Genomic DNA, 27,766 nt, shown 5'->3' with positions numbered 1-27,766 from the left:
CAGGTGATTCAAATATACTCGACTCAGAATCGAGTCCCTCCACTCAGGTGCAGAATTGAGCAACTATAAAATTTTTAGCTTTTCAAATTAAATTAAAATTAGAATCATAGTTATTTTTTCCAAATTAGAAATTCGAATTAGAATTACTGAATTCGTCAAAAACTTGAAAATTGAATTAAATTCTAAATTAACAAGAACTAATACAAAAATCAAGGTCAGATAATATCAGAGCAGACTTCATTCTCAGAAGTTGGAGGTTGGAGTAATGTATGTAAATTTGTAATTGCCAGGCCGTTTGCTGAACCAAATATGCGATACGCGATCGGGGCGATATTGACAACATGGGTGATATCGGTGTTGCTCGGAATAATACCGCTCTTTCCGCAACTTGAAGACTACTTCGTGAGCAGCATTGCGTAAGTCAATATTAAAATACCCGCAGTGCCTTTAATTATTGCGTTTATCGCTGTTCTCATCTCTGCGAGTAAGACGATCCCTTCTAAAGTTTGCAGTCTCGCATATCAATATTTCACATGATATTTGTCATTGGTATTCAAATGTTCGGATAACTTCCAGTATGGTTAAATATACATTTCCTGTTTTTGAATGTAACCCTAGTATAGTATCACTGCGATGGTGGACAGTTGGAAATATCTAGTTTGATGCGTGTTGTCGTTGTTGTTAGATATTCATGGTGTTCCGACTACATTATAGGTCGGAGCATGGACCGGAGCCGGATTGGATATCCGGCCGGATTTTCTCATTTTTTGTCGGATCCGGATCAGTACTTTTTCTGATACGGTCGGAGCCGGATCAAACTTTTTACTAAAAATATGACAGCTTTATCCTCTTCCACCCACGAATCAATAGTTAAATTGAAACGTTAATGGAAATAAACCACATGCTAAGTTCAAGTTGACATAGTTACCTCAGAAAAGCGTTGGGTTCGATCTTTGAGTTTTTAATTTCTTATTTGCATTGTTTCAATCAATATTCAATACCATCCTGTGAGTATATATAATTACTATCGGGGTTTTCGGACCGGATCCCGGTCATTTCTAGAATCCGGCCTAGGAGTCGGACCAAAGCTTTAAAAGACAGGATCGAAGTAGAACCAGAGAATTTGTCGATCCGCTCCACACTACTACATTGGTCATTTTATAACGGGTTGATATTTCTTACTCTGATTCCACATTGATCGACTTGTAGCGTGGCCCTCTTCTCGACTTTTCAAGACAGCGCTGCTGCGGGTCACGCGGCGAGAAGGAGCCTCGATAAACCTCCAACAGTTTGGTAGGAATTCTGGAGTCGACCTCGATCGGAGCGTCGGACTCGAACCCGTAACGTATTTGTGTTGCAGCTGTGAAACGTACCTCTATGATATCTCGCCACTGTTTCATGCGTGCAATGCTCCTGGATCTTTTTCTATGACTTCTCACTAATCCCATTTTTTAGATTCACCGAGAACCCGATCTTTAAAATCCTAACTCACAATGAATTGCAATACATGACTGGTTTGCTGACCATGCGGAATATTGTGAGTGGGACCAACGTTCCAGGGTAGGTATAGAGAGTGTTGGAAACATATTACGTGACAATTGCACCATGTCTTCATTGCTAGATTCGCGACTTGGAGTAAGATCAGGAATGATATCGCAGATATAAATCCGAACATTACGGTCAAGTACAATTTCGGTTATTATTCGAGTCATACGGTATGCCTTCCAACCTTGTTCCCGGATCGGCGTGAAGACCAGGCTTGGGGATATTCGCTATTTTTGCTACTCGTTAACTTCTTTTCGTTTATATTCATGCTTGCAACCTACGTCATCTTGTATAGGTATGTATAGTAAGTATTTTCCTATCTATTTTCAATAATAATTGTTTATTTCAACATCATCATGTTTGATTTCTTAATCCAATCTATCCAGATAGCTCAGTGGATTTTAACCAGAGCTCCCTGGCCACGCGTCAAACATTCAACTCATACATATGATTCATGATGCAACGGCCGTCTTGGCCATCATTATCTGCATGCAATAATGCATGATCAGCAGTTGAATTGTTACTGGTCCGTATTGTGCAGTGAGGTAGGTCTGGAAATCGAAACCATGTCCTTCTAAAATGCCAATTCAATCTCAACTATTTATTAGCTCATTTTCAATTCGGCGATTGGTATCACGCTGTTGTCTATCGACCGAACATTACGATGAGACTTTCCATAGCTGAACAGTGAACATGTTTTAAACGAAGTGTTTTAAACAACCATTTCTATCAAATGCAATCCTAATGGTAGCCCTATCGCAGAAAGAAAAGTTTAGGAACCACTGCGAGAGATGGGCCTACCTGGTCGGCAGAAGTCGCGGTTACGGTCTCTTTGTCAGTATAGTATTTCGACCTCTCTTGTTCCATACGCCATAGTCCAGTGGTTCCCAACCGGGGGGGGGGGGATTTCAAGCTAGGTGTATGTTTAAATGCCTTCCGTAGATATTACACCCCCTGATAAATGGAGGCCCACGAGACGATTTCGTTGGGCCCGCGACAGCCTCTCCACCAAATTGCTACTAAGCAGGAAACGTCAATCCGAATTCAGCAAGAAGGCCGCTAGTGAATTTGTTTAACTGTTTAAGCCAACACTTGGGCTAACGTGAAAAACATACCAAATTCATCGATTCAATTCAAGTCCATAGCAAGCGGACTTGTTGATTTATTTTTCGTCAGCGGCTACATGACCGTTCAAATTTAACTGTTCTTTACCAAAGTTTAGTGCGGTCCGCATTCGACATAGTTCGGACATATCTGAATATGTTTGGCCATGAATTGCTCAGTCAACAAATGGTTGCGCGTTAAAAAGCACATTTTTTTTAGTCACAGGCAACTTTTTCATAGGGGGGAATTTTAGCTCAAATATCGGCCAAGGGGGGCACGAGACGAAAAAGGTTGGGAACCACTGCCATAGTCGATAAGTTTATACGTCTTGACTTTGCGCTGCCGACTTCAGTGTAAAACTGATCACGTTAATTCCATACTGCTCGACATTGGACATTTGACACAACATTAGGGTTACCATATTTTGGAATCGGGAAAGGGGGACACTTTTTCAAAATTTTCAAACCTAGAAAGAATGGTAAATTTTTCCTACTTCGTGGTCGGTTGACTAAAAAAGGTCAACCTTCCGGCTCAACTACAGAAATACAGTTTTTCTTTAGCACTTTGAGTTGGTAGACTAGAAATATAAAGGTCGTCACTTTCGTTCGATCCACGAATTTCCCATTTATGCCCATTCTCACTAGAATCTGTCCACTGTATTAGCTCTGAAACGTGTAAAGGAGGACGAATTGCCAAAAAGGAAGACAACACTGCAGAAGAAGTGTTCACGATCCCAATCCTAGACGCATACAGTTGCAGATAGCCTAAAATGCGTTTAGCTCTTCATGAGATGTAGTGATTGCGAAAAATCGCGAATCCGACAGGCTTGACGTAGTCGCGCCATCATTAAGAAGGTCTGGTAGAGGAAAGCTGCTTCTCAATCTATCAATCGTTTTGCAGACGTGCTACTAACACCAACGTTGCTGTAACATCAAGCTCAGGGCAGGCGAGGCGTAACAGCCAAAACAAGCGTATGCAACGCAAATTGACAAGAATCCTAATCTCTGACTTTCTATGCTGGATGCCTATATGTCTCATGGGATTCATGAAACTTGGAGGTAAGGTCGCAGTAATAACTGATTAGGCTACACAGACGACATGCATCCAATAGCGTATGGCGCAACTCAACTAAAAGACAATTTAGGGTACAAAACCTTGCTTTTAGATCCATTCCATTGGGCGGCAACGAATCAAATACACCTACCTATATATATCTTAGGGTGGAGTGAGTTTTTTTGTGTACCACCCCCCTCAAGAAAGCACAAACGTTGGCACACGTGAACAAACCCCGCCTACACCCCTGCGATATATATTCATAAGAGTTGTCGTCTTTTACCTGTGTTCACCCATTCTAATGTGTTTGAAAGCAAAAAAAAGTAACATAAAGCAAAAAAACAGTACCAGTACAGTAAGTGCCGCTTAATTGATGGTACTCTTTGAGTTGGGCGGGAATCTGGGAAGCACACATATGAAGCGAATCACGAAAAAAAGATATTTTCGAACGCCACTATTGGGAATATTTTACTCAGAGGGGATTTGGGCTCGCCAGGACTGCATGAAAGGTCGATAAAGTAATACACTGCAGGTATTAGCATATTTCACCGGATTCCTTTCATACATGTTCGTATGTGTAACGACTCTTCTTAATTCGGGCTCGTGGATAATGCTATGACTAATCCGGATTGTGTAGCAAGATAGCGCAGTGGTATAATCCGCGGCTACAACACCGATGGGTGCATGTTCTAGTCCGACCGAGGTCGACTTCGGAATTCCTATACCCAAGTGTTGGAGGTTTATCTAGGCTCCTCCTCGCCCCCTCATCCGCGTAAGCGGTGTCTTACAATAAACCTAGAAGTATGCCGTGCTATAAGTCGCCAGTTACGGGAAAAAAATGAAAAAATATAGTACTGGTGTAAATGATCATAGTAGTCAATAAACACCATGTATACCACAAAACAAACAAACCCTGATTGTGCTTAATTTACAGGATTCTAATGTTCGTGTTCACAGTTAAATCTCTTGTATTTCTTATACCGCATACGCAGAGCCAACGCATTATCACGACTAAAACAAAGGAAGCATATAGAAATATGCCAAGTTATAGTCATTAGAGCCCCTATTTTAGCGGGGATAATCTCGAACGCATTAGAATGGCGCATTCGTAAGTGTCTAGAATATTCGCTTAAAGTCTAATTCGGGTTGGTGCCTTACTAGTTTTATAACGTTGACGACTCTGAATATACGATATTCGTATTCCCTTATCTTATCTAAACCGAGCGAGATAGTGTAATGGTTATGCGTCCGGCTTCTCGAGCGGTAGGTCGTGGGTTCGATCCCCGGCCGGGTCATACCAAAGACTCGAAAAATGGTATCCGCAGCTATCCTGCTAGGCGCTCAGCAATCACGGATAGCATGGAGGAGAAAAAAAACGGGGGCGCAGACTAGATGACCTCACGGGGCCGTATCGCAACTCCGTCGCCAAAGCATCTCGATGGTGCAGGCGAGAAAGAATATCATCTCTCTCTCTCTCTCTCTTTGCCCTAAAAGATTCGGTAGGCTCACTGATATCGTTTCTTTTCAATTTTCATTATTGATACAATATTCCGTATAATTTTCTTTTCATCAGGTGTTATCATTCCGATGGACGCCTATCTACCAGCCGGTTTGCTTATCATTCCGATAAACAGCGCCTTGAACCCGCTTCTCTATTCCGACCTGCCCGATATCGTGTGGGAAAGGCTCGCGGCGATCAGAAAGTCGCAAATACCAAACAAAGCCGACAAGACAAAGCGCAGAGAAGGGAGTGAGCCTGACGATAGCGCGAAACAAATTTCGAAGCAGACTAAACTCACGGGAACGGAAATGACGAAATCAGTCACTAATCACGAAGTAGAGCTAAAAGAAGAAGAGCGTATAAACCAAGAAGGCGGGATTGAGTTGGAGACTAATATTCAGTGATTTAGTAATTACAGGAAAAACTCGTCCTACTCAAAAATTAATTAACATCATATGAATGTAAAATAACACTAATCTCTCTTTACTCAACGTGCATTGCCATGACTTTTCTCCAACGTTCAAGTTGAAGCAATTACAAACTACTAGGTCTGGGCACTATGATTCCGGTACGCTCGAATCCGCAACAATACCACGAAAATTTCGTTTAACATGATTTTCCTGATTCGCGGGATTAAACGTTTGTCATCTTATTTAAATAACCTTCCGAATACTCATGTCCCCTTTCTCCACTATAGTAAATCTAATTCCTATGTAGAATGTAGGTCCCCGTGGCTCTACCTCAACTTGCATCAGCTGCAAATACACAAATTATAAATTCTAGAATTTCTATGTAGAATGTAGGCCCCCGTGGCTCTACCTCATTTTGCAATAGCTGCAAATACATAGTTATATATTGTGGTGTTGAATTTAAGTACACAGATCTGCATGTTTTCGACGACCTTTTTCCCCATACCTCATTCTGATTCAAATATAATTTTCCACCTTTTCTGGACTGTAGTAACCTACATTCGCGATCTTGTCATTTAGCGGGAAGTCTAATCAATAGTATGTGTTTACTATAGGTATTTGGCTATTGTCGTTGTGTCATTTTATGCATTTTATTGTTTGTTAGGCTATTTAAAAAAATCTTGTAAGTCTTGTACCTGATCTATATTAAATCATGTTATATACCGAAGGTTGTGTTTAATCGGCCTACTACGTGCGGAATACAGAGTAAGACAGGAAATCGAAGGAAAGTCAGTTTCAATGCAGGAAATTCCTATCTAGAACACGTTAAATTTTAAAACTTGTTCCCTGTGCGCCATCTCCAGAGCTTGCTAACAATTGTCGTATTTTGCCTTTGTTCCACAGGGTTACCCGATATTTTAGCATATGCGACACAGTGAAAACCGATAGTTCAGCACATGAACTTGAGGATGTGACTTTATAACCCTAACCAATACTCGCCCATACCCGAACTCAAACCTTACCCTAACTTTAATCCACATGCTGTTGTGTCGCATGATTTAATATCCGCGGTTCATTCCAGAGATTCCGACGGAAAACACTGTATGCTCAACCCTCTATGACAGTCATCCCAGACACCCATGTCTAATGCAGTTTCTTCTTAATGGGATCGTGTATAACCTATACACGTAATTAGTAACAACTACACTTCACCAAGTAGAATACTTTTTGAAATGTCATTTATCCTTAGCGCGTCGTTGGTGCATCATGTCATCATGTACCCGCACGTTCTGATACAAACGTCCTCGAACTCGGCGTCGGTGTATCTGTCATCGGCGCACAATGCGCAGCCCGTCCGCACGTCCCGACAAAACTTTGCGACGGAAATATTTACGGTATATAGATCCATACTTGGACATTTAGATAATTCTAGTTGTCTAATTAGAACAGGGGTGTCACACTCAACTTGGGTCGCGGGCCGGATTCAAACATTCTGATCGCTCGAGTGCCGGATCAGTCAAATGATTCCAGAATGTCAACTCCTAATCCATACCCTTGTTTCAAACTAATATACTTTGTTATCGAGACTATACCCAAAAACGTATATTGTATTACATTACTGATCATATTGGTTCTATATAGCATCAGCTTTATTCGCAAACAAAGCAATTGGAAAACACGATAACTGGCATGATGAATGAAGTTATAAACCGCAAAACAGCGACTCTAACTACGATACAAGTTACCATCTTTCTATGCTCCTTATATGTCTTATGTCTATATGTGGTAATGCGGCATTAGACTTGCGTATGCTCTGTGAGGAACACAAGCGATGTAACTCTAGCCGCAGACATTGGAATTTTATCCATTATTATTTAATCACCCCTCGAGTTTTTGCGGAGTCTGGGTAGGCTACCTTCTGAGTCAGAAGTGGTACAGCAGTGCGTGCACGGATATTTTAACTACATTCTTCGTGTATAGCTATCATATCCTCCATGTAGTCCGCATATAACGGTTTCAAATTGGTGTGAACAACTACTTTTGAGTTATCCCATAATACTCTTTACTGAGTTTTGCCTTCTCGGCATTGGATGTCAATGTCAAAGACTCATTCCTAATACTAACTAGACTAGATTGAAACTGCAACACTGCTTTCGGTAGGTGTGATGTGGCCTATGTGTAGGTTCTACATTTTCTGTCTCTATTTCTTACTAAAAACTCTACTTTTGTTGGAAATGCGCAGGATAATACACGCATCTTTCGATTTGACTCGGAATTGCTTCGGGGGCCGGATGAAACCGTCTGGCGGGCCGCATGTTTGACACCTCTGAATTGAAATAATTAGAGAAAAATGGCGGAAATCCGATACTAATGGAATTTGTTAAATGTTTTCGAGCTGTAATTCTAATTCTAATTTAATTAGTTTGTTTTCCTGAAATTGCTACGGTTACTTGACAAAATCAAAAACGAAAAAGTAAGTCGGAGAGGCTGTGGAGTTGGAGTTTCGCCCAGTTTTCGCTTAATGGAGTCGGAGTCTCAAAAATATATTAGCACGCCTTGAAGTCGGAGTCGGATTCGTGAAAAAAATACTGGCTGGAGTCGGGGTCGGAGTTTGTGTAAATGATCCTGACTCCGCCTCCACATTCTCTAATATGAAAACGAGTGCTTTGAAAGGTGTCTTAAAATGACTATTAATAAATAAAATAGGATTTGTATATACTAAAAATAACTGTTATTAGTGAGGATATTGATGAAATTGGACATTATTGACAACTAGCAATTCAGTTGCATGGAGGAAGAAAATTACAACCAAATCGAGACCAACACAAAATTACTGATGCAGTCACAAGCTCGTGCAATTTTTGGAATTATACCATGATACCGTGAAAGAGCAAATACATGGTCTGGTTCTGTGAGTGACAACATCACTTGTAAAATTGATGCAAATATAATCAAATGCTGCTTCCCCTTAACAAAATCAAAAATATTTCCAGTAAGTAGCTCAGTCGCTTGGGTCGAACAAATGTTTTTTTAAGAAAGAGTGTCTAAGTATAGTCCTAGTCCATGAATATTTGACTACGTAAGTGTAGACATATGCTATTTGTCTACTCCTTAAATTTCGTTTCTGACCAGCGTTTACGAATAGTGAGAGAGTGTGTGCTTTTCATCGGTATAGCGTGTAGTGAGAAAATTTGTGCATTTCTGTATTAGTTACAGACTCATACACAAGACAAGAGATACACTTCTATTGTTTTTAAATATACAGGATGGGATATAACCTATATATCAAGTTTGAGTGATTCATACATGGTAGATTATCCGTGGCTTGTCTATGTTATAAAAACATATAACATATGAAAAAAGGAAAGATATTTTGAAATGAATACTTCCATGTTAATTGCACAGTGAATATTTCGAGCTATGCCACAATGAAACAAATTCGCATGCCATCGTGAATAAGATATTTGCATATGTTTAATGGTTGTATGATAGTCATTTAACCCTCACTGTGGCGTATCATTTTCCAAGTAGTACTGTTGGTGTCGGAGTGGGAGTTGGAGCCGGAGTTCTGTGAGGAAAATAGTCGGAGTCGGAGTCAGGGTCGGTAGGTTTAAAGACTCGGGACCGACACCACAGCCCTGGAGATGGCGTAGTGGTGAACGTCTGCGCCACTTACGCTGGCTGTGCGGTTCAAGTCCCGCCATCTGACGATTATTGATTGATTATGAACCGGCAACTCCACGCTGATCTGATAACAGCCTATTTCAGAAGATGGTGACTATTTAAAAAGGTCAGGCGTCAGGCACGACTCTCATTGAAATCGTGCTAGCTGTAATAATGAGTGAAGCATGCGTTGTTGGCTAATATTACTAGCTCATGTTTTCATCACATATTTATTCATGACATTCACTCGGTTGGTGGTTCCGGTCATTTCATTCATTCGCGAGACACCAGAGAAAGTTGATGCAGTTAGTTAGTCAGTCACCAGCTATCTTACGTAGCCCGATAGGAATTGCTACTCGTACTGAATAGAGATTTATGAATAATGATAAATTCACCAATTGTACATTTCATTAGCTGACATTTTATTGCCCCGAAAGTTGTTTCGTGCATTACGCGTTTGAGCTTCGTCTACAGAAATCGCATATATTACTGGATTACAGGATGTCATACTGTGAACTCTTACATTAAACTAATAATTTGTTGGTGTTCTAGATATACCTTCGTGAAATTTTGTATAGTATGGATCTTTACGCGGTTCTGCCAATACTCGTTGTCGCGGTAGGGGGACAAAGTGAGTCGGAACCATATTCAGCAGTACATTTGTTTCTAAGTAGACTTGGATGTCAACAAAAGGAACATTTTGATATAGGCTAGACTTTTTCTCAGCCCATAGCTTGCGTACATGAGGGAATGGTATCAGCATTTCCATTTACCACACATGACTGCAATTATTGGTAAGGCGTTTTAGTGATTGACTTCGCCATGCCGTTTCCATGTTGCACAACATTGCAATATTTTCAAATGATAGAATTTTTTAGTAGGCTACTGATTGTTGTTGAACTGTTGAATAGCCTACAAAATGTTAATGTAAATGCTATTGACAATAGGTGGCCAATATAGTCATATTTGTAAGAATATCATTTTTTTAAAGGTCTGTGGAGATGAACCTGTACCGTAATACTTTTGGTTAAATTAATCCACAACGTACCAAGATATTCATGTCAAACCCGAACCTTGAAATGTGTACGATATCTGATAGATATGGAGATCTTTTACAATTTGAGACTGCACAGTACAATACGATCTTAATCATAATTATCAATGGAGAAGTAGCAATCCCTAGTGATCGGTGCGACGTTAAGCTCTGATCATGACAAAGTTTGTTGATCGATGTTGTCATGTCTCGATGAGCAATAAAAGACGTGACATAGCCGGACTTCCTCTGAAAGTTTAAAGCTTCAGCGACATGCCGGGAGGCTTGCAATATCGCACATTGTTGTTGTTATTTGTGTTATTCGTGGTTTTTGTAGACTACTATGGTCATTTACACCAGGCCAGTTTTCTTCATTTTTATTCGCACATGATAACGGCCAACAACCATCTACTTCGATGCCTCCCTAGTTGATATATAGGCTTGATTTATAGCTAGCAGTAAACGTTCACGTTTAATCCTTTCGTATTAAAGTCCAATTCCATTTCCAACCGGGCCATGCCCAAACCCTGAAATCCCGGCCCGAATTTCAGGTTCAATTCTGTATTTTAATACAATACTTCCACTATACAGTGACTATGGGTCTAGATGCCCACATTGCCCAGTGACGAAATTACGACCTATGCTCTGACTTCGCTGTCATATTCCTGGCACCTGTTTCAGATTTGACATGTAAAGACGACGAATTCGCGTGTTCCGATGGATCAGAATGTATTTTAGCCTGGCGTTTTTGCAACGGGTATCGTGACTGCCCGTAAGTAAGCGAGTCGGCCATAAATTTGAACCTCCAGGATGGTATACGTTAGCAACTCAAATAAGTTTATCTACTTGCACAACTCAAGTGGCCACGCATTTTTTCGTACCATCGCCACTTCTATTATACTTATACAGTGTTCACAGATTAATACCTTGATTTTAACTCTTTATATTTTTGCAATGGTAAGTAGTTTGGGGATGAATTTATTACCGACATCGCCCTAAAACCGCGCGATTTCGCACCTGAATAGCGGGTATATATTAAGCAGCATAGTAGTCATTCTGAATTTACCGCAGATATCTACGTTGGAATTTAAAATGCTGTCACTATAAGGATTGTCTGATAAAAGTCTGTGGCCTACCATGTAAATATAGTTTTTAACTATAATTGCTTGAGTACGTTCACACCTTCTATTTCCTACAGTTAGGGTGCATTTAAAACTTACGGTGTATTTAAATACTTTGTTTAAAAAATGTTTCAAACAGTGTTTTGAAAAATGCCTTTTAATTTTTTTTCAAACGTATAATTATGTCATAATTGTGTAAATACTTTGGAAAAACATGTAGTATGAGCCTATACGGACAATTTGCAGCAAATAAAGTCGACATATACGATGTGATGTGGCTGGATCGAACTCTCTAAATCGCGGTAGGTTCAACAGCTATCACGTGTTCATAATAGATCATTAGCACGGAATGGGTTTTCTGATGATGATGATGACCGCCGATGGTAACAGTGCTGCATAACGATGTAGTCCTGGTTTAAAGATATTTTTGGTCTGTTTAAGACAGTGTCCGGAAGCCTTTTTCGTCGACTGAGCCATGTTTACCGTACATTTTCAATTGTCAATGTCAATCAAGTGTGACGTCACAATCAAGGATTCGTGACGTCACGGCTAAAAAGTATCAATAAAAAACATGTTTTAAACAGACAGACAGACGTGTTTGTTTTAAATTGATTTTAGTTTTAAATGCACCCTACCTATAGAACTATACTTAGAGTAGCGAGGCATGTCGACGAGGCCAATATGCGATAGCATGACTGTAACTGATTGCACGTATTCCTTGTTTTAGAGATGGATCTGATTTACCACCGTACAGAGAAAACACAATGGCGTACGGACCCAACGTGACATTTTGCGCGGGAAAATCAGGAATGGGTTACATTTGCGTGTTGCCAGATGAGCTCGTTCCGCAGAAAGATAAATTGTGTCAGTCTGGTGAGAATACATCTTATGTGCGATGCCTGGCGTCATCCCGTTATCAGACGTATGTAAAGATGTTGTCAGTAACAGTATATCAAATTTTAGGAGTACTATATTTTGTAAACTTTCACTACTTTTTGATTACTTCAGCTTCTACTTAAACAGTTTTTGAAGTCGAACCACCTAATTGTTACATTTTTTATTTTATCGAGTGGGAAGTATACTGTTTCTTTGGGATTGCATCACTTCTTCTGATGAATCGCCATTAAATTCGCATCACGTCAAAAGAAAATAATTCGAAAGCACGCAATAGGCGTGTCGGTAGTCAATTTGCGTTAGTTGCAAAGATAAGTCTTGCAATATTTTTTCAATTCACCCGCTTGAGCAATTTAAACTTCCGTAGAAATGTCGGTCGTCCACTATGGCCGATATGTATCGGCCTGTCCAATGACGACATCACTCTACTATGTCTTCTATCTTCACTACTGCTAGATTGATTGATGTGAACCGTTGGAGTTCAATTCTTCGTGAAAATGCTAGTTTCTTAGCTGTCGTTTGATTGTAAATATCTGATGATACTCGACATGTCAAATTACTGCCCCCAATTAGAAGCTCTAATGGATATATCAATGTCATATTATGAGATCGGCATCATCGGCAACGATCCATATCGGTATCTGCTAATAACGGTACTGCCTAAACCCCAGGAAGGTGGGAGAATAAGTTGAGGCAGAAAAGACATCTGACGTAAAAACCTAAGGCAAATCAGACCGCTGATCAGTGATCACCGATGTCTGGCAACCTCTTCAGAGATTTGAAAAGCCGAATCAAAATATTGTCAAAATTGTAGCGTAAGGTCAAAAAATGTCAAAATTGTTTACAAAGTCAATTTTTTTTGTAACCTGCATTTCTTTTGTATCGTAGATGTTTGCACTGTGGGTGAACTTATCATTGATATTTTACAGCTTGTAGCCCAATTTATCGGCCTACCGTTGTAGAAGGCCCATTGTCTGCTCATTGTGAATCATAAACGGCCAAATGAAACAAATATGTTGGCATGGTGTTATGCTCAATGTACCGCAATATTCTAACTGAAGGAAGTCTGCGTGGGCAATGGGCATTGTTTTTTTATATCAACAAGCGCTTGATGATAATTGTGATGTAGGCAAAATTGTCAGAATGAAGCAACACGGTGTGTCACCACCCGTGTACTGTACACGCAACTTCAGTGTTGCCAGCCAACAACTGCTACTGTTGAAGGTTCTTCTTTCATTCTTGGCAAGCTTAGTAAGAAAAGCTTCTTGGAGGTACAGAACTTCAATATACAATTGAATAGTATATTCATATTGAAATGAACCCGAATATTTTCGGCTGACACTCGTCAGGGGTAATCGTCAGCAACTAGTAGAGTAAGAAAAGTAGGAAAGTATATTTTGTTGTACTACAACAAATTTTAATTAGTTTTCCATAATGCGTAATGGAACTCCTTGAATTCTTCCTAAGTCCAGATTTAGTTAAAATAAAGTTTTGTCATGTAAAAATTTGTCAGTTTTTAAATTAAAAATGTTTTGCTCAGGCCTAAATACTTCTCAATGACAGACAGTTCCAACCAGAAATGAAGATAAGTAGTACAATTCTAAGATGATTTTGTGGGAAAACGCCTAATTTACATACGTGAGATCAAAATCTTTCGTTTTTAGGTCAAAAAATCGCCCTACAAATAAGACGTTCGGGTACAGTCACGATGCAGTATTCAAGTTTTTATCTTTCCAGATTCAACTTGCTGGACAGGCGATTACGCCTGTTTGGACGGATCCAGATGTATCGACGCTCAGTATTTTTGTGATGAGGAAGACGATTGTGGGTGAGTCTGACCGGTGATGATATTGTAATCCCCGACGAACATAAATTATGACGACATCCTTACTCTTCGCCATTTTAAAAATATATAGCATTTAGGCTGATTGATCTGCACGGAATATGTACATGTGTGACCCAACAACTTTTTTGGGGGGGAGGGGAGTTAATATTCATGACTTTGTTAGATAAGTCTGCTTTGACCAGCCTGCTTCGTCAGTGTTAGGAACTCTTTTCGCCTAAAACAAGCAGAAATTCTTGGTGTAGTATGGTCGTATTGCGGCATAACATAGGCATCAAGGTTAGTGATTCGTTTTTTAAAAGTAACCGGTTTATTTCATTACAATATAAGTAGCTGTTGCAGTGACGTGCAGAATTTATCATAACTGATAATAATCTTGCTACTGTCGCACTGATTCCCGAAATACAAATATAAATGATTTCAGAGCACTAGAGCGCGCTCAAAATAGCAAAGTAATGTAGAATCCGACTTCGTTAAAAGCATTACGTAGAATGACAGCGCAGAGAAACAATAATCATGGAAGTCTTTACTCATCCTGACGACAGGTGAGGCATTGTCTCTCTTGCCGCCCCTGACCGCACGTCACTGATATATATCATACGCACAGACCCGGGAGAGAGTAGTAGCTTTATAGCAAAGCTATCGATGCCATGCGCTATTCGCTATTCTAACGGATGAGCTTCTTCAGTTCTTTTCGTCTTCATAGCGATGGCAGCGACGAAATAGAAGTACTAGCAGGAGTTAAGCCGATTTACGAAGGCAGAGTCTGTAGATCAAAGTCATCACATATGATCGAGACGTGTCTGCTACCTGCGGAAAATGTATGTGATGGAATAGGTTTCTGCCTTAATGGTAAGTGAACCACCTTCACCACCGGCATCTTACTCAGCATGCTATGATATAGCAAGCTCTTTACCGCAGCTCATTTTTAACCAACTCGCTACATTTGCGCGATCGAACATATACCTTTGCTAGCCAATTGGGGACATTTGTGCTATGAGATATGCGATCCACTGTAACAATGACACCACATTTCTATTCGGGCCCAGTAGCCAACAACAGATTTATTTATTTTAATATTCGCTTCTCCGAAATCGTGCCTATGTCTCTCTCGAAAATAGGTCTTCATCTATCCGGTAGATCAGGGGTGGTCAACATTTTCGGCCAAAGCGCCACATGAGATTTATGAACCATTGATCGGGCCACTTGAATGTTGATGACGTTTTTCAGTCGTCCGATAGGAGCGATCCGGATTAGGTCACGGTCAAAACAAGAATTATGTGACGACGCATTGAAATTGATAACAATTATGTCATAAAAGCTCAGGGTGCAGGTGCATTATTGTCCTATCCGCACAAAGCGAATCTTTGCGAAACTTTGCCAATATATAGTTGGACTCAATTCTGCAAATTGGAAGACAATAAATCGTGAGAAGTGCTAAGAAATATTTCAATACTTAGTCATCAACATCTCAAATATCATGGACAGGCCAATCAAATTTTGGTGGGCCTGGCAAGTTCATTATATATTACCTGGAAATTAATTTTTTGATAATATTATTAATTTTGAGAATTACCTCGCGGGCCACGGGTTGGCCGCCCTGCGACAGAATCTACTGTTTTCTTTTCTCTCTTCTCTCCCTAACACGCGAAGACGCTTTTAATTCAGATATTGATGAATGCTTATGCGGAGCGAACGGGAAATGTGAGTTTGATTTGTCGAATCCATATGGCGACAGGAAGATATGCAATTTCTTCATTTAGATTTCTTCGACGAAAAGTGTTTCCGATGTCTGTCGAACCCAGGCTTTGTAATACCTATTACGAGCGTTTGTAACGGAGTTGTAGACTGCCCGGATTTTAGCGATGAATGTCTTTGTGCAGAGAGTACGAGGCCGCTCATCTGTCAGAAGCTGATTGCTGGTGAGACGATCGCTAGCGAATCCTATAGTCAAGAACAATTCAATGATTGATTAATTAATGTTGGTAGATGGGATGTTGCAAGCATCAGGGCCTTCTTGCCTCTCAGCATACAACGAAACAGAAATTTCCATTACTGCTTCAGTGGTTTGCGATGACAAGTAGGTAGCATTTGGTTTATTTACTTCGGGCAGGTGTGTGTTCTAACTATCTCCATTAACCGCGCGGTTCCTGACCTGTCTTGTATCACTGACCACTATTGTTCGAATTACATATCTGCAGGATACTTGAGCCTGTTTAGGCATAAGGTCTGCGTCGCAAATAGTGTTCAGACTAGGATTATCATATTGGTGGTACCAAATTCCCCAAAAAAGAGGACATTTATGCGTCCTCCGAGGACACTTTCAATTTATTGAAAAAAGACGACAAATCCTCCTAAAAGAGGACGTATAGTAACTAGGGCTGGGCAAAATCGAGTACCTGAGTGATTCGATTCTGAATCACGTAATATGCTTCGAGTCGAGTCGAGTAATCGAGTATCACCAATTATGACGTCATAACAGAATGTATTACGTCAAAGTTCAAATATGCACCGTTTTTGCCACCACAAAGCATATAATGCAGTTTATCCATCTCGTAAAAGATACTTTGGTATTTAATCGACCATACCGATTTCATTCTACGTGGTGGAAATGTTGTGGGATTATCATGACTTCGTAAATGCGCTACGTCCAGAAACCTTCGTAGGTTTGTACTATGTTTTGTAAGTTACAATACCGCCAATCAAGGTTTCAAGGCTTCAACAGTGAAAATTATTATCGAAACTAGAATTCTCGTTGATAAATTAACTTTCAGTGGCGAGAAGCGTATAATTTCATTACTCGAAAAAATCGTCTTTTACTACTCGACTCGAATCATTCAAATTAATACTCGATTCAGATTCGAGTACTCGAATCATTGTGCCCAGCCCTAATAGTAACCCTATAGATTAAACAAAACAGTGTTGCAGGCACATTGGTGCGTACCCTTTATCTCTATATGCTGTATTTCCACAATTATGCCCGACAATATAGCCTAGTCAGTGTCAAAAGTTGGGTACCACGGCTATAACTAAACTATTGTTGTACTGAGTAGTGCTGACTGCAAGGACGGCGAGGATGAGACCGGATGTCGAAAACGTGAGTTGTACTTTATTCAACGTCAGCGTCGAAACACGATACGAATTCAATGCTGGCGGATATGAAAATACTATAGGCGCGGGATCAAAACAGCACTTCGTCAGCTCCCCAAACGTTGATCTTGAGCCCCATAGAGTGATAAACCAAACTTCTGAGGCTTCGCCACCTAGACCCCCGTCATGCCAACCGTTTTTTTTGGCTACTTATCAAATTTTCTTGTGCTCTATCGTGAGACAACTTATTCCGTATAACCGCGCGAAGCTCGAACATTTTCTTTAATTCATGATTGAATCGTTCAATATGATCGGGAATTGCATATACATTGCTATTAATTTTATCCTCTCTCTCTGCACACGTAATCAGATTTAGCGTTAGAGCTGAGTGAGGTGTCTTGGAAAATGTAGCCTCCGTAAATAATAATATTAAACATATTCGGGCGGGCGTTGGCATAATCACTTCGGTACATTATGATGTTTCGTGACCTGTCTTCTATGTCAGTGCTCTTCAACCGGGGTTGTCGTACACCCTAGGGTGTACCAGAATTTGCAAAGGGTGTACCACTCGGATGGGGTGTACAGGGGTGTACCAGATCCGAATTATAATGAGCCGATGGCTAGCTATCACAAAGGTAGGTTTATGGGTCAGTACAGATTGACGCACAGGTTAATGAGCAATATGATACACCACTTGATTGTGATGTCATAAGCAAATATTTCTTCTATTCATTTAGCCGTCGGCAATAGACCAATGGTTCCGTTTGGTGTTGGAAAGTATGCAGCTAACAAACATGGGTTCAGCTAGTCATTTGTCTTTTAGTGATTTTGGAGGAAACCGCCGCGATAGCTCAGACTTTTTAAATCTGTACTTCCTACCCGACGTTAATAAATACCGCAATGCACATAAATGAAGTGACGTAGCCAGCCAGGGTCGAAACAGCTTCCATGTTGAAATCGAAGCCCTTTTGTTTTAAAATGCCGATTGTATGTCCAATATTTCGCCATACATTTGCAATTTAGTATTTTTTTATTAGTGATGTAAATTAGCGACAATAGACCAGTGCTCTTCAACCGGGGTGGTCGTACACCCTAGGGTGTACCAGAATTTGCAAAGGGTGTACCACTCGGATGGGGTGTACAGGGGTGTACCAGATCCGAATTACAATGAGCCGATGGCTAGCTATTACAAAGGCAGGTTTATGGGTCAGGACAGGCTGACGCACAGGTTAATGAGCATGCAATGCAGCACCGTAACTGCCACACCCCAAACCCCCCAATTGGGGGGCTGAGCTCGAAGGGGGCCCCAAATTATTTCGTGAATTAACATAAATTATGGCGTATTTTTTGAAAACTTATGCAATTTTTTCCAAAATTTTTCGCGCTGCGCGCGATTTAAAGTTGCCAATTATGTTTATTATTTGGTACTCTTCCACCAAGAAAAAACACGCAACATTTATAGAAATGGACATATCGGCGTTGGCCATTAACACGCCACCAATCCACCACGCACCAAGATATATAATGATTTAGTACTTATTACATGCGACTCCAAGAAGTGTGCCAGAACGATCGGCAGCGCGAAAAGCTTGGCCGAAACGGACTGCCCTTACGCAGACCGAAAACTTCGTTATATATACCAAATAATAGGTTTGATTGTCCATAGGCGCCTAAATGACTGGCGCCATATGTTCCTGTCTTGGCAATCTGAACCTCAGAAGACCAATACCATCCAGCAAGAAAAAAATATATCCCAGTGAAGAAATACCAATTTGAAATCGTGTGCGTCTTTTAGTTTAGTACGTTAGAGCAATTCTATATTTTTGATATAGCAGACAGGAGGTCACGAAATAAAATAATGTAACGAAGTCATACCAACGGGTCCGCCCACCCGAAAATGTTTAATTATTATTTATGGGCCCTACAGTTTCCGGTAAATCTGATAACATGAGCAGAGAGGACAAGATATTGATAGCAATATATATGCAATGCAATCTTATTGGCCGATTGTATAATGAATTATCGAAAATTTTCGCGCTTCGAGCTGGCACACTAAACAGTGCAGCAAATTTCTCGGCAAAAGCGAACACTGTGATGAGGGGTGGGTTTATCACCCTATGAGAACCCAAAACCCAAGTTTTTGTGGGGGGGCGGGGCTGACGAAGTGCTGTTTCGTTCCTGCCAACGGGTATACGCCCGAAGATGTCTAATTATTATTGGGATGTCCTACAATTTTAAAACAGACTTCGCTCAGCTCTACCGGTGAATCTGATTACGTGAGCAGAGAGAGGATCGAAATTGATAGCAATATATATGTAATTCCCGATCATATTGCCCGATTACATTCTTGAATTACTGAAATTATTCGCGCTTCGCGCGTCTAGGCGGGAAAAGCGGTCTCACATAACGTACACTAGGCTTACCATATTTTCAAATTTTTCTTTATTTATTTTCCCCGTAGCAATGCGGCTACTGGTTGGAATCGCACCAAATTTGGTGTGTAGGCTTAAATTAGGTAACCTAACAATTTTATCAAGTAGCCAGTACGATTTAAGAAAAAAAGTCATTTTTGAAGACCCCTAATGAACAGGGGTGTACGAGTTTTGAGCAAACGTTAAAAGGGTGTACCACTCCGAAAAAGGTTGAAGAGCACTGCAATAGACTGTGTATAGCGGCATACGATCTGAGGTTACTGACAACTCTTGCAGCCCATGTGCTACTATCGACTGTATGTGGTGTGGGGCAGGCAGTACGCATTGGCTGGTGCACCTGCTAACATCGCTGATCTGAATTACCGCTTCTGCAGCAGTAGTTTTACCTACTCTCTCCCCAATACTGTTACATTTAGGTTGATTATCGTTCGTAATGTCATGCTGTTTGTGCTCTGACACGAAATAAATTCCAATTTGCGTGGCGGGGGGCCTAACTGGCTTCGAATAGACTCTGTGACCAAATACTATTTTATTCAAATCAAAATTTTTTGACGGCAATAACTCCACTTCTACTGGTCGAAATTGAACAAAATTTGAAGAACATCGTTTATATAGACAACCTAATACTTTCATGGGGTGAACAGAAAAATTTCAAATTTTTCGTTATTCATTTTTATATAATAAAAAGAAACTTTCTTCTCCCGTAGCAAGGCGGCTACTGGTTGGAATTGAACCAAATTTGGTGTGTAGGCTTAAATTAGGTAACCTAACAATTTTATCAAGTAGCCAGTACGATTTGAGAAAAAAAGTCATTTTTGAAGACCCCTAATGAACAGGGGTGTACGAGTTTTGAGCAAACGTTGAAAGGGTGTACCACGTCGAAAAAGGTTGAAGAGCACTGTTCTATGTCAACAGAAATCGAAATCGCCCAAACTTACTAAACGAAAATACGCACACGATTTCAGATTGATATTTCTTCACTGGCAAATAATCTTTCTCTGCTGGATGGCATTTGTCTTGTTGGGTTCAGATTGCTACGACAATAACACTCGGCGCCAGTCATTTAGGCGCCTATGGATAATTAAACGTGTGTGCATAATGCATATATATCGAAGCTTTCGGTCAGCATAAGGGCAGTTCTTTTAGCCAAGGTTTTCTTGCTGCTGATCGTTCTGGCACACTTCTCTGAGACGCATGTTACGTGGTCTAAAACTTCATAGGTCGCGCGTCGTGGCGCGGTAATGGCCTACGCCGAAATGCCCATTTCCATAGACCATGCATAGTTTTTCTTGGGGAAGGGTATCAGGATATTTGAAAATCTTAAATCCCGCGTAGCGAAAAAATATTTGGTAAAAATTGCATAAATTTAAAAAATTCTCTGTAATTTATGTAAGTTCAGTAAATAATTTTGGATCCCCTTCGATCTCGACCCCCCCCAATTAGGGGTTTGGGATGCGGCAGTTACGGTCCTGTTTATGCGTATGTAAAGTTCAATTTAACCACTATGTTCCATATCATCATCGATTTCATCCACGAAAACGCCAACCATTCGTATTGATAGCTGATATCTGCCATATAATATCTAGTTTTCGATTTCAATGGTTAAACTCCTGTCCAAAGCTCAAACATAAGTTAATTCGATATCGTGACTGTGGTCATCAATACCATTAGTGTAATTCCGTGAAATACAATTCCATATTTCAGGAGGACAATTTCTGCTTTCAAATCTGACTGACATATTGCCGCCGCCTCAACGCAAGGGAAAGAATTACTCCTGTCCCCATACCAAACAGAAATGTACGTTTATGCAACTGCAGGTTTTTGCCAAGATAAAAACAGGACAGGGTCAACATATGCACCTGTTCAAATACGGTGGCCAATAAGCGACCGTGACTATATCGGCGACATGGGCTAATGAAGTTGGGATTTGTATAGTTTGACTATATGACACATTGTCTTCTTGACGTCCGTTTTTCAGTATAAAATAGAACATGTCATCAAACAACGAATCCATTCGGTTCAAATTATTCAGGATGTAGTCGACGATCTCCTATGGATTCTAATTTGGACTTTTGGATTCGTGCTTCCATTCCGGTTGCCTACTTCAGTTCATTTTGCGTTGACTAACCCGAATACGTGCTTTTATCAGATGTCAACGGATGCAATGGTACACCGGAGTGCCAATTCTACTTCTCAGAAGAATGTGACTGCGAGACCAACGCAACCTTCTGTGAATATTTCTCAACTGAAGACGAGACACATGTGTCACTGTAAGCAAAAAATCATTATTAGATCCTGGAGGGATAAGACCTTCAAGTTGAATCTGTACCTTATAATGAACGCTATCAAACACTAAATTGTGATTTCAGCTGGAAGACATGGATTCAGTCGTCTGTCATAATAATAAAACGTTATAAATTTTATTCCATGTTTTTCCGCCTGCTCTGAATGAAGTTTGCACGAGTAAGACTATATTTTAAGTATTCTACAATATTTGACTAACATACTGAAAACTGTTAAAGGGGCACTGGGCTCTAAAAATGATATGATCCAAAAGCAAAGATAAAATCGGTTGCGAAATTGCTAGTAAGATTTCTCCTCTTGCACTTGCTTGACCCAGTTTCACGACGCGACCGCCATATTCTATCTAGTCGCATCATTATTTTTAGGTAGTACGTGGATGTGGCCAAAACATATTTCCAGATAGCTAGGGCTGGATAGGCTAGGGTTGTAACCAATGTTCCCTCCAATCTGCACACGTGCACAAATGCGCAGTGCTTACACGGCCTCTGCGCACAGAAGTTGAGCACAAAAAATCTGAAGTGATGACCTTTTTTTGTAGTCGCTACGCACTGTTGTCTAAGGGTTTGCGCAGTGGGCTGGTGAGTGTGCGCAGACCCGTCAAAAATTAGAGGGAACATTGGTTGTAACCAAGTCACAAGACTCCGAGTCACAAGTCAACCTCACTTTTTAGTTTTTACTCGAGTCAAGTCGAGTCATTTTCATTTCACCACCGTGTCAAGTCCGAGTCCAAGTCAATCTGTTGATTGTTCAGTTCCGTGTTAATGTCATGTGAATACCACTTTTTACAACTCTGCTCGGTGATATCGAATACTTCGCATTCATAGTGTACTAATTTCCCTCACTTTTAACAGTTTCTGGTAGCATTTTCAAGTATCAGTACTGATAGACGAAATAATAATAGTGTGATCACTTTAGTATTCTTCGAAATTACAATGACATACCTGTCATGGGGAACCCAGTCTCGAATCATATGACTTGGTTTCGAGTCAGGCGCAATGACTCGACTACAATTCGAGTCAATACACAAATGGACTCGACTCGAGCCGAGTCATTTTCATTTTGAAGAAAATGACTCGAGTCAAGTCGAGTCAACAAAAAATCGCAACTCAAGTCATTACAACCCTGGGCCCTGGGGTAGGCTACCCGTGGCTCGAATTTTGGTACTCGTGCCTAATCGAGGTTTTGACATTAAGAGTTGGATTTATAGATATCACAGACCACTGGTCTTTAACCTTTACTCATCTTGGCCAAAGATACTCCAATCTGCAAGCGTTCGGGTAACCACAACTTTTAGCGGAGCCACAAAAAACATAACTTTATCACATTACACAACTAACTATACACCAGGGACGGGCAACATACGGCCCGCGGGCCGGATCCGGCCAACGAATGGATTTTGACCGGCCCGCCGAGAGTTTCTACCCTGAAAGTGAAATTCTATTCTGAAAGTATTGACAATTCTATTCTGAAAGTGAAACTCTATTCTGAAAGCATTGATAAATTTTATGCGTCTCAGAATGAATCCAGGTTTGCCAACCTGATAAAGATGGACATGAAACTTTGCTCTTTTCGGCTGTAGCCTACATATATTTTCGATGAAGCGCATTAACGAGACAAGGCTGCGTTCCAATATAACTGATGTTCACGTGCAGTCTTTACTACATACGACATGCAGCCATAGTTCAAATAACTTGCTAACAACTTTGACCGACCACAGATGTCTGATTGACTTCAACAGCTTAACTCAAAGTTTACATCAAATACGATTTATTCCCCGTATAGGTGGATAAATACGCGATTAATATATAGATTCTGTAATCCGGCCCGCCAGGTACTTTATTTTCCCATATCCGGCTCGCCGACCGGAGAAGTTGCCCGCCTCTACTATATACGCATCTAATACATAACTCTAGGTTACCGGTGCATAAAATGAACTGTGCCTCAACTGAGTGTTAGAAGCACAAAACCATTAAAGTATGATTTTATTGATTTTCATACAAAACGAATTCATTGTAATGAATATTTATTGCAAATCAGCGTCATTATGTTGTTCCCATGTTGACACCATGTTCAGAAAGGCGAGGCTTATAACCTCGGAAAATGTCATCGTGTCGTTCGTAAAATAATAAAAATAATAATAAAATAATAATAAAATAATAATAAAACAGCGTGATACCAATTACTTAGTTTCAAATGAGAGTTTCTGTAAAGCATGCGTATTGGTATGTTGGGCAGCGATAGGTATCCATATTCAAATAAAAAAGAAAGGTGATACTGAGTCGCGCGAAGCGCGAAGAAAATTACTAGTTGAATAATTCTGCCGATAAATTCAACTTTATGTCGATTTACGAAATCATTTTCACTAGGAATGGTGTGAACCTCTGAAAGGTTCAGGTTCGTGTGAACGCGAACCTTTTTTGAAAGGTTCTGTGTGAACGTCAACGTGAACCTCAACGTCACGTGACGTCATATTGCTACTATCAACCCTACATTTCAGTGACGTGATAGCCTGTATTAATGTACATGTACAGATTGTACACGATGCCTAGCGACGACTCGGGCAACATAAGGCCACAATGCTGAAGTACATTGACGTTTGAAGCGTCGCCAAATGTATCAACTGAGGCAATCCATTGCTATAATAATCCCATGAAATCAATATCTTTCGTCGCTTTGCCAACAATTTCGACGACGACTTGCAAGGAATATTAGCTTACGTCTTAACGATCTAGGCCAGAGTAGACAATGTATTCGGCGCTTGAGTATTGCTACGTTGATATTGAGCAGAGTGTAAAACGGGGTTCTATACTTGGTACCGATATTATCCCATTAACAAGTTATACAGCAGTAGCCAACCACCAAATCGCACGGATTTGGTTTTTATGATACAATAAACATATGAAGTCAAGATTGACCCCGTCCGCCTGCTACATTTTTTACATCAGACTTAACGATATCAATTTCATTGATTAGTAGAATAATCATCATTCGTTGACTACCACCATCAACTGCGAAGTTTGGGTAAGGCAGTTACGATCTCGGTAATACGAGTAGTCCGAATTTAGGATTCGGGAAGGTGGTGAAGGGCAAGTTTTTGTTGCAGTCAAATCCGAGGAAATTTTCACTTATTTTTCACAAAAGTTGCAGTAAATAGTGCATTTATGGACAATCATTCGGGTATAAGATACTCGAATCGTTTCATATCCAAATCACTGTAGCAAAACTCAATGTTGGCGACTTCAACAAAATCAATAGCCTGAAAAAATAGACCAGTGAAAATATAATTCTCGGCGGTCTAGCCTGAATGTACGTCGAATCACAAAGGACCTCAAATTTAAACGACAGTGAAATAATCAAGCGACCTATTTACACATAGTGCCAAACATTTCCAGTAAAAAGTTGATTACATAAAAAATCGAAACGAGTTGCAAAAAGTTGCCTGAAAAATCAAAAAAGTTGCAAAGTTTGCATGAAAAAATTAAGAAAAGTTGAAAATAGTTGCACCAAAATATTCCTCCAGACAGCTTAAAACACCACACTACATAACTTCTGAATATTTGAGAAGCTGCCGAAAGTTGTAAAAAAAAAGTTGCAAAAAAATGTTGCAAAAACTTGCCCTACTGAAAAACTTGCCCTACTAAAAAAGTCATCACTTTCGACCAAGCGTCACAATCACAGTCTCTTTGCCGGAAATGACTTTTAGTCACTGCAACTGGAATCCGGCACTGAACCGTGATATGACGTAGCTCGACGACGCTTTTTTAAAACCTATTCATCTTACTTTCTCGCGGCACCCCTGTGCAGTCCAATCGGCACCCCAGTGTGCTGCGGCCCGCCGGTTGGGAACGGCTGATCTATATTGATCGGGCCTAATTAACTGCAACCCATGATGGATAAGACAAGGCTGTCATCGCACATCTTATCCATGAGCTCAGTGTGTTTCTTGATTTTCTGGGAGCCACTGAGACTGACTGAGAGAACCACTGGTGTTCGACGGAACACCCGTTAAGAGCCACTGTCGGAGACAGATCTTACTGAATGCGTCATATCGATCTTGTACGAACTGACATCAGGAATCTCGCAACCACGTTAAATCCAATTGCAGGTGCCTTCGCAATAATCAAACAAGAAGGGTTGCAAAAGCTTCGGTTTGTGACGGAGTTGCGTTCTGTGACAACCTGGGAGACGAGCGAGGCTGCTACTTTAGGTCGGTCATAGACTTTGGAAAATGACTGCGATGGAAGTTTGTACATCACTCGTATACATTTTACACTGCGGGAAATCCACCATTGGCGTTATCGCAAAACAATACCAAACACATGATATGATGGTCACACATATCGCAGATCAGTTTTTAAAGCAGTGTTACTCGAACTATTTCCTTTCGTGTAGGCCCTACCTCTAATTTGTTTTACTACCCAGCGTCTGCGTAATAGCTGGATCCTGAATGACGCGACGAATCATCCTGTCCTTTTCAAACTAGCTACTTTTGAAAAATTGTCGCGCTCTGCGTGGCTAGGACTAGAATGCACACAGAGTTTTCATGGCATAATTGTTATCGAATTTGATGTTTAGTTGTTGAATGTGGTATTCATGGTGTTTGTCGACTACTATGGTCATTTAAATCAGGCCAACTTTCTTCATTTTTATTCCGTAAATGCCGACTTGTAGCACGGCCCGCTTCTAGGCTTTTATAAGACTTGGCTTACACGGATAAGCTGGCGAGGAGGAGACTAAATGCACCTCCAACACTGAGGTAGAAATTCGGGAGTCGACCTCGATCAGACTCGAACCCGCAGCCCATTGGTGTCGCAGCTGGGGATAATACCACCACCATCACGCTATATCGCCATTGCTGCGTAAAGTCTTGTTTTCGCCGTTACCTAATCTGGTTCGCTCCTATCGGACGACTAGAAAAAGGCCATCAGCATTCAAGTGGCCTACGCAATTAGTCGTAAATCTCATGTGGCTCTCTGGCCAAAAAGGTTGGCGACCCCTGATCCGGGGTAGGCTATAACAATATTCGTAGTAAATCAGACATCATGTCCAGACTCAATATGACGATTCCGGATCTCGAACTTAATGGACAGGAAGGCCTTTGCATATGTCATGGCATGATCTCGATTACAGACTATTATCTCGTTTCGACATGCTTATAACTTATCTTCCTTGCTATACTGAGGAATCATACTCCGATTAGCCCTAGTAGCCTAGTTAGTCAATGTCATCAGTTGCTTGTTTGTGTTTGCATTGCGCAATACGATCAACGTGATTATATCAACGTGATTTCATCAACATAGTTTTATCTATTGCAAAGGACAGCAAATTATAGACTAAATACGATAAAAATCGCCGCGCGCTTCGCGTACCACTTGAAAAGGTCTCAAGTTCCACAAGTGGTACGCGCACCGAAGTTTGAGAACCAGGCGGATGATTTTGAAACCGGCAGGCCTTATATCCAATAAACGTGTTCGTGTTTCACTCTACTCGCGGCGCTGATTCTAATTTTGTGCACTTGTCCAATGTTCAACGTTCAGTGTACAAACTGTACAGTGTACACTGCACAGCACATAGGGGAGATGTGGTACCGATGGATCACAGGGACCGAAAATACTTGAAAAATTCTCCATGATAATTCCTTGATTACACTCCGGGAATTTGTCTACAATTACATGCTGACAGAATCTTTCCTCACATGCAAAAAATTCAACCTTCGTGAGTTATGGGGTCTGTGACGAATGATTTACGTTTTAGGGGGTCTAAAGTAAATTTG

The 27,766-nt window shown here is 40.6% G+C and overlaps 2 protein-coding genes across 5 annotated transcripts in view; both read left to right on the top strand.

The window, feature by feature from the left end:
* LOC145447095 (uncharacterized) overlaps positions 1 to 27,766 on the top strand; it is a 97,900-nt gene that overhangs the window by 38,718 nt on the left and 31,416 nt on the right. For 2 of the 4 annotated variants that reach the window (XR_013917460.1, XM_080325531.1), the window contains exons 18-20: positions 291 to 416; positions 1,456 to 1,560; positions 1,622 to 1,840. Coding sequence is in view for 3 of the 4 variants with exons in the window: in XM_080325531.1 (XP_080181657.1) it covers positions 291 to 416; positions 1,456 to 1,560; positions 1,622 to 1,840 (450 nt within the window). In the remaining variant the exon portion in view is untranslated. Of the gene's footprint in view, positions 1 to 290; positions 417 to 1,455; positions 1,561 to 1,621; positions 1,841 to 3,549; positions 3,708 to 5,275; positions 6,430 to 27,766 lie in introns of those variants that run through there. The other 2 variants (XM_080325518.1, XM_080325525.1) reach the window with 2 other exon arrangements.
* LOC145447083 (uncharacterized) lies at positions 9,554 to 27,560 on the top strand. The gene is made up of 12 exons (XM_080325509.1): positions 9,554 to 9,907; positions 10,991 to 11,081; positions 12,158 to 12,303; positions 14,062 to 14,152; positions 14,874 to 15,019; positions 15,836 to 15,871; positions 15,931 to 16,089; positions 16,157 to 16,247; positions 17,221 to 17,264; positions 21,394 to 21,486; positions 21,839 to 21,959; positions 26,099 to 27,560. Exons 1-12 carry the CDS (start codon positions 9,856 to 9,858, stop codon positions 26,223 to 26,225), a joined length of 1,197 nt encoding a protein of 398 aa, XP_080181635.1. The 5' UTR covers positions 9,554 to 9,855; the 3' UTR covers positions 26,226 to 27,560.

Source organism: Botryllus schlosseri, chromosome 1 (assembly GCF_051294905.1).
Source record: "Botryllus schlosseri isolate E-star chromosome 1, Bs_hap1, whole genome shotgun sequence".
In the NCBI taxonomy this organism is placed as follows: Eukaryota; Metazoa; Chordata; class Ascidiacea; order Stolidobranchia; family Styelidae; genus Botryllus; species Botryllus schlosseri.
The sequence above is the reverse complement of the archived record's forward strand: the minus strand, read 5'-3'. Positions and strand labels throughout refer to the sequence as shown.